Source organism: Quercus robur, chromosome 1, assembly GCF_932294415.1.
Source record: "Quercus robur chromosome 1, dhQueRobu3.1, whole genome shotgun sequence".
Classification (NCBI taxonomy): domain Eukaryota; kingdom Viridiplantae; phylum Streptophyta; class Magnoliopsida; order Fagales; family Fagaceae; genus Quercus; species Quercus robur.
This window is the reverse complement of record NC_065534.1, coordinates 49,360,242-49,370,408: the sequence shown is the minus strand read 5'-3', so window position 1 is coordinate 49,370,408 and position 10,167 is coordinate 49,360,242. Positions and strand designations below refer to the sequence as shown.

Sequence of the window (10,167 nt, the reverse complement as noted above, 5' to 3'; positions counted from 1 at the left end):
TTTTTATTGACAATTGTCCCAAAAAGATCTTTACCCATTTGCCATGAGTCATCCTCCATGGCTTCAAGGGCGTGCGATTGGGTAACCCACATCAGATGTATGTTGCGATTAGGTAACCCACCACATCAGATGTATGTTTGAGATCAAGAAAGAAAATAACATTACAGATGCCAAATTACAGATACCTTTACTCCAAGAAACATTGCGGAGTTTTGAGTTACATATACATCTATCGGACCACAATGAAACAGCACAAAAACTGAACGAGGAAATCAAATTTTTTTTATTGACAATTTGTCCCAAAAAGATCTTAGTCCTGAGTTGCTATTTAATATGGATTGGTACCCAACATGATTCACATCACATTTCACCTGACTATTCAAGTAAAATGACCGACTTAAAAAAGTGAACACAACAAACCATATCTCACTACAGCAGCAGTATTTACTTAACTTACAGCCAAATATGAGTAGAAATTCAATTCAAGTCAAATAAGTGTTGAGCATACCTCTCAAACACAAAGTTGAAAAAACCTAAGCATAATGTCATTATGTCCATCACAGGAGAATTAACAGCTCAACTCTCCTAAAAATTTAGAGAGAAACACAAAAAATTATCTTTCCCCTACATGAGTTTTAACACTGACCTAGACAGACACATTTTCAATCGCATGCTCCACAGTGAGGACCGTCTAGTACCGATCGTAACGCCTGAAAAAAAGAGAGAAACTAATTAGATAAGAACCACCAAAGGCTTCCACGTGCATATAAACGAGAGTGGATATATGAAATACACCAAGGTCATAATTTTTTTTTATAAATTCAATACATCCAGGACATATCTACAGGAATTATTTGATCTCTCATATGGTCAAGGTGTCCTATGGACCGTTCAGTGACCATAATAAAATGATTAGATTATTGGGTTGGCATCTAGCAGGATAGATAGGCCCACAGCATGGTGTATGGGCCAAGACATACAAGCAACACAAATTTGTGCAATTTCAGGCAGGATACTTATGTTTAGACTAGAAAAGTAAATGTCCGGAAGAGACAAAGAAGTTTCCACTTTAGACTGTCACACGAAAAAACATCCTTTTAGTGTGGATCTGAAAGAACTAGTTATAATTTGTAGTTCCCACCCGCTGAAAAAAATTACGATCATTTTTAATCATAGCATCATATCATTGTATGTAAAAACTTCAGATCAAAAAACACCCACAAATTGCAATCATCCAATAACACTATCTAATAATGACACTCATGCATGAAGATCACTCCCAAAATACATCAATAACAATAAGAATGAGCTAAAATCCCTAGCTCCACTCTTGATAAGACACGGACAATAATAGACTAGAAATACTTGCAAAATAAAACAAGAGAGAAAATACCTGTGGCGATCATAATCCCTGGAACGTTCCCTTGACCGTGAGCGTGACCTGCGGCGGCTTCTTGAATCATAACTGCGGGACCGATCAGAATCTCTGTCACGATCCCGATCATATCCACGTTCACGATCATGATATCTATCACGATCTCTGCTCCTACGATCATAATCCCTTCCCTGATCACGACTATCTCCACGTTCCTGATCCCTGCTAGGTTCCCTGTCTCTGTCCCTACTTCGCTCTTTTGATCTATATCATTAATAATAAAATGAAAAAGGGTGAAAAGAATAACATTTATATAAAAATCAGGTACAGAATATATATATATATACAAACACACAATATAAGTTACCTTCTGTCATCATGCCGATCAACCTTTCGGCTCTTTTCTTTCTCTTCCTGACAAATTAATTACCAAAAAATGTAACCATTGAAACCCCCAATTTGGATAACACAAACTAAAAATTAAATCAGAGATTTTAACCGAAAAAGGAAGAACATCAACAGACACAGTATATCACAAGGAAAAGCAGAACTACTTCAAGTTGGATATTATCATGAGGCAACAAAGAAATTAAAAATATACCTTTTATTGATTGGCAAAATCTTTAAGCTTTACAAATAAATGGCAGAATGTTTCCAGAGTATAGGAAATGAAAAACAAAATTGCGACAGCCACAACACAGATATTTAGACCATTATTAAGCAGATCATTCGCCAAAGTTGTCACAATAGCAAACTGAGTGTACACTGATGGAGGCAACACGTTCTCGACATGGAAATAGATTGCTGAAAAAGGATAACTTATGGTAAGGAAAAGATAAATCCCAACAGATATCACCACGCTTCCCCTCAGTCAAGAACTGTAAAATTCAATTTCCTTTCAGTCAAAAACTCTAGAAGTCAGTGCTACACCAAAACTTGATCCCAGGTATGTATGCTCATCGCAAGCAAAGATGCAGATTAGACCAAAAACAACTCCTTTGAGAAAGCTAATTCTCCAAATCTTATATACATCTGCTTTTTCATTTGGTAAAATGACAAACCCTAAAGCAAGCAGCACATCAAATGACATATAACCAATAATCAATTAACCCAAATCAGTTCACCAATGCCCAACCATATCCTCTATCCACGACTCCCCAAATAGGCGGTGCTAACTTCCTGTCAGCTCCAACTCATCTTCTTGTATAGTTTTATGCCAGAAACCAACAGAAAGTTACACTTTGAACAATGTATTACCATGATAATGCAGCACCACTGTACCAACCACCAGCCTCTAGTGAAAACATTCCCCCCCCCCCCCCCCCCTTAAAGTACAGTGCCCCCCTTAAAGTAAGTGCATTCAACCCTTCAGGAGAACAAGAAAGAGGGTGGGGGTAGAGTGGGGGGCAGGGAGGAAGAGGGAGGCACAGAAAGTAAAAGGCTACAGCAGCACCTAAGTACATCAACATATATAGATGACACCACTGATGACAATAATCCACAAACTGATTGTCATCTTCTCTATAGTTGACAATCATGCTCACCTTCAATGCTGTTTGCACAATTTATGTAAACATTATTCAAAAGCCTAAAATCCTTAGGTAGCAAATATTGGGATACAAATAACTGACATGGGTCTTTATTTGAAAATGTTACAGGAGCAAAATGTATCTTATGCAATAGGTGTATGCAAAACTCCTCCCCCGCGTATGTGGGACCCATATATGCAACCCCACATGCCAGTGATGTTGCATATACCCGTTGCAAAAGATACCTCCTACAGCCGTTCTTTTGGAGCAAGGCTAATATCACCTTTCTCCAATGTTTAGAGGACTTCATGCCAGTGAATTTTTTAATGGCTTACACATCTTGAAAAGATTCGTTTTCTAATATAATATAAATGTACATACATTCAACTTACACTTGGTGTAGCTATTTGTTAATGTTGCACCACTTAACAACTTTAGATTGAGTTAAAATCTGAAAAATCTCACTGTTAGAATACATGTTCTCTTATATATATTTGTATGTATGCATGTATGTATGTTTGCATTCAAGCACACCAATGTGCACTGGGACAGGCCACATCCAATCTGTCCCTGCCTTCAAAACCAACTCTAAATGCAGGAATATGAGGGAAGCACATTTTCCACACTTAAGGACAGATCCCATGTATATCAACGTCAAACATGTTTTGGACTCTATATACTTCTTCCTTGAGGAGTCATGCTCAAGAGTCTAACAATCTAAATGATAATGAAAAGGACACCAGAAAAATGCATAAAACATCCTTCTCCGAGGTAAGAAAAACTCACAGATCGAATACTAACTGAGAATCTCTATAGAAGAATGTCAAACATTAGACCAGCACCTGAACCAACATATTCAGAATACCAACTTAAGGACATTTCAAAAAATATGATAGGTAAAAAAATAGATATATCACATTAAACACTGCAGCATCAGTTTGATTATATGTTTTGACATTTCTTTTGCCAATGTAAAAACAATAGCATATGTACTTGAGTATTTAGGTAAAAACAATAGCCCATAGGTTACTGGAAGAAGTAAGCAGACTTGGTAGCCAATGAAACTTTTGTTCCTGCTCATTTGCCCTATGTACTACTGTTAACAGTTATGTGGAACCAACTTAAGTCAAAATAGATCAAATAAATAGACAATAAAAATAATCAGACATCTTACATACCTGAAGCTCTGCTAACTTCTCGCGGATCTGCATATAACCTAAATGAAGCTTCCCCCCAAAATGATCAGCTAAACGGCGGTCACTGAAAATAACAACAAAAATCAAAATGTTTTGCTCATACTTAAAATGTCCAAAAGCTCTGACAGAATATATACATCTACAGCACAGTTGCCCAATAATTTTCTAGCTGATAATAGCATGATCTACAAGCATAAAAAAAAGTCAAAAAAAAAAAAAAAGACGCACATTCTTTAGCTGCAAAAGTAATCCTCGTAAAACTGGGCCCAAAAGCCTGCTGGTGACAAGGAGGTATAATTGTCGGGTCAAAAGCTGAAGACTTGAATCCCCAAGTACTAACTCTATGTTTCCCTAAGAAGAGCTAAGAAAATGTAGCAAGAATTGAGGACACGAGATAAAACATTACCTGTCATAAACACTCAAAAATGCTCCACAAATGTCACAAACACGTAACTTCTGATCAGTCTGAAAATAAAAACAGAAGAGTTATGTTAGCTTATCAAATTAAATAAACAAGCATATAATTTGACTTTGAAACATGGAATCAAAGAGACTTGTCAACCAAGGGCACATTTACATTTCAAAATGCATATGGGTACTTCACTTTGAAGAATACAAGGATCTTCTAAAGAGTTTAAAATATCCACAAAATCAACTAAGTATAAGCAGCCCCACCACTAACAGTACTTATTACTAATAAGTACTGTTAGTTATTACACTCTCTCAACACTTTCAAAAGTTTAATTATTACACTCTCCAAACTATCCACGTAAGCAAAAGAGTCTCATTCTAGAAGAGCTATTTTTATGCCAACTGGACAACCCTTGCCAACTGAAGTACACATCTATCACCTTTTTTGTCATTATCCAATAAATTCCAAAGGCAGAAAATACAAAAGACCACAATTTGCTCGCAGATGAGCAATGGATTCACTACTACACTTACACAGCCAACATTTACAAAGATAATACATTCGGTAAGGTTATCCAGTGTCACAACTTTACCCAAAGCAGCGGTCATCCAAAAAATAAAAAATACATTCACTTAAATTTTGATTCACACTTATGTGAAGTTCAGCTTTAGTTTTTTCTATACCACAAAAAAGGTCATTTACATTAACAAATGAATAAATTGGCATGGGAATAATGGGCTTACAATCCGCACATCAGCAGCAGTGTACTTGGAGGAATCCAGAGCAGGCTCCTGTCGGGCAGGTAACTAAAATAGTAATAATAAATGATTAAAATACAAAACAGAAAGAAGGAAGATAAAGGAAGATAGAATGAATTCATAACAGAAAAGAGATAAAAATAAACCACAACAAAGTGAAACAAATAACTCCATAAAACAAGCTAGATAAGCATAAAAGAACCTTCTTAAGCGCTTCAGCCTCCTCCAATGCCTTCTGTGCCTCTTCAACCAAACCCTGCTCACCTGAAAAGGTTTAAAAAATAATTAAGAACAGTTTAACTAGCCAACAGAATGTCTTAAACTCATATAAAAAAGTTTAATTCCACAACAATTCTTACACAGTAAAATCAGACTCATAAGTAAGATTCTTAAAGTAATTTGAACAAACAAAAGTCTCATGCCAAATCCCTGCAGCTATACAAAAATAAACAACTTGTTTTGATGGAAAACCTTATGTAAAGATAGTTTTTTTTGCGTTTTCCAGTGTTTGGTAGTATCAGGAAAGAAAAGAAAAAAAGGGTCAAAGGAAAGCTTTCTCAAAGACTACCCTTAGCAAAGAGGAAGCAGTGAGGCCTAGCTACCTCGGATTAATCACATATGAGGCCTGGCTACCTCAAATAAGCCATAGATTTTTCTGTCCATCTTTTTTTAGAGGTTTTGTTGCTCTTTGTTTTCCTTTTTTATTTCGTTATGGGTGGTTCTACATTTGTTTTCATTGAATCTAAATCTTTTGAGTTTGTTGTCGAGGAGGGGGGGATCTTTCTTCTTGTTACTTATTTATGAACGAGGCCAGATTTCATTACGTTCTGTTTGTATGGGGAAGGAGAGTGCTATGAGAATATTGACACACGTTGAGGATTTAAGCAATCTATTGGCCAATTTGCGAGAACAGTTAGGGAGGGTGACAAAAATTTTATTTTGTAACTGGGGTCCAACACCCATGGTTCTTTGATGCTATCTGAATTACATAAAGGCAGACATAAAGGGTCCATAGTAGTTCTAGAGGGGAAGTTGGGTAGTGGTTGGAGAGAATTTGGTAGTCAGATGACGAAGACGATTGCTCCAGTTCAACAGGGCTTCCTCAGTAACCAAAAAGGTGTCTCCAAGACAGTCATGGTGGCGGTGGTAGAACCACGGAAACACAATGGTGAGTTCGGGAAAAAAGGAAAGGAGAAAATCTCAGAAATTCAAATTTCAAACAATAGAATTTCCGGTGGAAATCGTGTGCCACTTAAAGTAAAGTCTGAGAATATAAAGGCTCAATTTGGGGCAGACATTACGTCTGTCATTAATAGCCTTGCAAGTAGCAGTATCAAATATACACTGACCTTGGATATTTTTTTGTGTGTCGAGTGTGGGAAGGAAGGTAGGTAGAGTGTGATATCATCTAATGTAAGTGAGGTGAGTCTACAAAGTGAGGTGAGTCTAAACTCTTTTAAACCTACGAGGACAAAGCCTACTGGGATTAATCATTCGGTACTGCCTAAAGAAAATGGGCCAAAACCCAAACTGCCTAAAGGCATTGGGCCGAAGCCTAAATTGTCTGTTTGGAAACCTATTGGTGTGAAATAGGCCGGGCTGGATTCTAAGCCCAAAACCCAGCATCTAGACTGTGTTAAAAGACCAGAAGCGTGTCCCCAACATATTCCAACTCAACCAAGTGTGTCGTGCCTCATTTTGACGCAGCTAGAAAGCGAATCTTCAACTTCAGTCTCTCCAATTGCTGGTGTTCCTACTTCGGGTCTCCATCAGGCGAGTTCTAGCAAGTCATTCCAGCCCTCCTTTGTTCCGATTGTGAAGGAGGTGGCTCCTAGCCATCCTTCGCACCATGTGATAGCATCGGGGTCAGATTTAGAGGAGATTAAGGTTGCTTCAATAGTGTCATCTCAAAGTTCGGAGCCTATTGTACATGCTTCCGATGATGGGTTACAAAATCAGCATCTATCACTTAGGGATTTTGTTGGTGATATGGGAAAAGTATGGGGCAATTCTCAGTGTTGTTAAAAGCGCGCTTTAAGCACGCTTAAGCTCAAAGCTCGAAGCCCCAAGGCTCTAGCGCTTTTTGCCTCAACAGCTAAGCTCATTCAAAGAAGCACGCTTTAGCGCGCTTTTTTGCGCTTTTTCAAAAAGCTCAAAGCGTGCTTTTTGAAGCTTTTTTATATTTTTCAAAAAAGAAAAACCAAAACAGAATTAAAGCTATAAGATCTTGACATTATTGATATAAACCATTGATTTTGTATATTTTTAGTGTAAATTACTTCTCAAAAAAAAATATTTTGAGTATAACTTGTCCTAAAACCCAACCCACAACCTCCCAAATCTTCTCTATTTTTATTTTTTCTCCTTGAAACAGTAACCCAACTAGATCCTTGTACCAATTACCATGTTGCAATGTCCTCATACTCTTTAGCTCATTCATGGGAAAAAAAAAAACGTATGATATAATATATGTGGTAATTGTTTAGTTACTTTAGTGGTTGATTTTGAACATAGCAAACTAATTCTTCCAGAGTTATAGTCATTAAGTGATTAAATTATTAACTAATATTACTAATTAGTCATAGGGGCATTATAAATATAGGAGATTTAAGAAAGGATATTAAATGGAAGTACTGATATCTAGTTTATCCAAAAAAATAAAATGACTTGACTAGCAATTTTTGTGTTAAAATTGCAAAAGTAGGGCATATCTAAATGTTACATGAATTATATAAAAAATTTTATTTCAATTTATATGATAATTTGATTGTTGCATTTCTCATTAATAATAATTTTTAAATTTTTAAAATTATTTTTTAAAAATGTGCGCTTCACTTCAATCAGGCGCGCACTTGCGCTTTGCACTTTGCGCCTAGGCTCCAAGAGCCCTTTGTGCTTAAGTGCGCCCCTCGCTTTTAACAACACTGGCAATTCTAAAAATTGGGTACTTAGAGCTTCGTGATGGGAGGTAAATTGTGATTACTCAGTCCCCGAAATTGGTCTCAGATTCAGTCTCGGAGAGTGAAGTTCTCCCAAGTATGGATTCTTTTCTTGGTGATGGGCCAATTATTAGTTGGGCTGATGAGTGTAATGGTGTGGTGGATTTTGCTATTGCCGATATGGGTTCAGAGTGTGAGTTTTGAATCTAATGAAGATATTTTGTCTTATGAATGTAATGGTGAACCATTGGTTGTGGCACTGTTGGCAATGGAAAATCCGGTGGTATCTGATAGTAACCATATGGAGGTGGCTGAGAGGAACTAGTGGAGGTTGGGGGTTCGGAAAAAGTTGCTAGTGGTTAGTTACATTGTGGGTAATCAACAGGATCAAAGCCTTCAGGAAATCTATGGGGACTTCATTGGAAGGTTTTGAAGAGAAGGTTATGGGTTTGCTTTTAGCTTTAGAAGCTTGAAAAAATATATATATAAGTTGCATGTAGAAGGCTCACGGAAGAAAATGGTCAAGGTGGGCCAGAAAGGTCACCGGGAATTAATAAGTTTGGTGAGTACATGGAGTGCTGAAAATGAGTCAACTAGGGGAAGAAGTGTCAATAGGGATCAGGCTGTTGTGTAATATCAATGAATTTGAAAATTATTTCATGGAATGTTAGAAGATTGAATAAACAAGAAAAAAGGCTTCAGGTTTGAAATTTGATTAGGAATTGGAGGGCAGATATCATTTGTAAGGGTGCTTGTATTGTGGGACAGAAGGGTTGTGGAGATTTTGGAGGAAGCAGAGGGGTTGTTTTTCAGTTTCCTGTATGTTTAAAAATGTGGTTGATCAATTTGAATGGGCTTTTACTAGAGTTTATGGGCCTAATTCTGACAAGGACAGAAGGTTGTTATGGGAGGAGCTATCTGGTTTGTGCAATTGGTGGAATGTACCTTGGTCTGTGGGAGGAGATTTTAATTTTGTGTGATTTCTCTCTGAATGCTCAGGCTGTCTTTTCTACTCAAGCTATGCATCAGTTTTCACATTTTATCTCTGAACACGGTTTGATTGATCTACCTTTAGAAGTGGGGATTTTCACTTGGTCAAATTCTTGTGAGGTTGTTTCAAGGTCGAGGTTGGATAGATTTCTTGCGACAACAAATTAGGAGGATAAGTTTCCTACTATTTGACAAAAGCAGTTGTCTAGGTTGTTATCAAACCATTTTCCAATTCTTTTAGAGGGAGGTATTTTTCATAGAGGAAGAAGGCCTTTTAGGTTTGAAAATATGTGGCTTACGGATGAGAGTTTCATAGAAAGGACATGCTTCTAGTGGGAGTCTTATCATTTTCATGGAGCTCCTAGTTTTATTTTAGCAAGTAAATTGAAGGCTCTGAAGGTTGAAGGTTGATCTCAAGAGATGGAATGTGGAGGATTTTGGTAATATAGAAGTGAAAGAGAAGAAGTCGTGGAGTGATCTTCAGGTATTGGAGACTGTTGAGGAAATTCGTGTTCTTGCAGTAGAGGAAAAACTAGATGAGGAAAGAATTAGCGGAGAGTTGGAAGAAATTTGTTGGAGGCAGAAATCAAGAGTTTTTTGCATTAAAGAAGGAGATAGAAACACAAAATTATTCCATTGTATGGCCAATTCAACTCTCAAACGATTTAATTCCATTGATATGCTTATGGTGGATGGGGTGATGTCTTCCAACCAGGGATCCATTGCAGACTGTATTACTCGTTTTTATAGAAAACTTTACTCTGAAAATGAGATTCATCACCTTGTTCTAGATGATGTGGAGCTTGGAAGAATTTCTGAGGAAGACGCTATGTGGTTGGATAGACCTTTTGAGGAGGATGAGGTGTTAGGGGTGGTTAGTGGGTTCAACAGGGATAAGTCACTAGGTCTAGATGGTTTCTCCATGGCTTTTTTTCAATCTTGCTGGAGCATTTTGAAATCGGATATTA

The 10,167-nt window shown here is 37.2% G+C and overlaps 1 protein-coding gene across 1 annotated transcript in view; it reads right to left on the bottom strand.

The window, feature by feature from the left end:
• Positions 1 to 260: 260 nt before the first annotated feature.
• LOC126691121 (uncharacterized) overlaps positions 261 to 10,167 on the bottom strand; it is a 29,546-nt gene continuing 19,639 nt past the window's right edge. The window contains exons 7-13 of the mRNA XM_050386198.1: positions 5,473 to 5,534; positions 5,256 to 5,318; positions 4,507 to 4,565; positions 4,083 to 4,164; positions 1,743 to 1,789; positions 1,394 to 1,639; positions 261 to 710 (exon numbers count right to left, since the gene is read on the bottom strand). Of these exons, the coding sequence (XP_050242155.1) occupies positions 692 to 710; positions 1,394 to 1,639; positions 1,743 to 1,789; positions 4,083 to 4,164; positions 4,507 to 4,565; positions 5,256 to 5,318; positions 5,473 to 5,534 (578 nt within the window). The 3' untranslated portion in view covers positions 261 to 691. The remainder of the gene's footprint in view (positions 711 to 1,393; positions 1,640 to 1,742; positions 1,790 to 4,082; positions 4,165 to 4,506; positions 4,566 to 5,255; positions 5,319 to 5,472; positions 5,535 to 10,167) is intronic.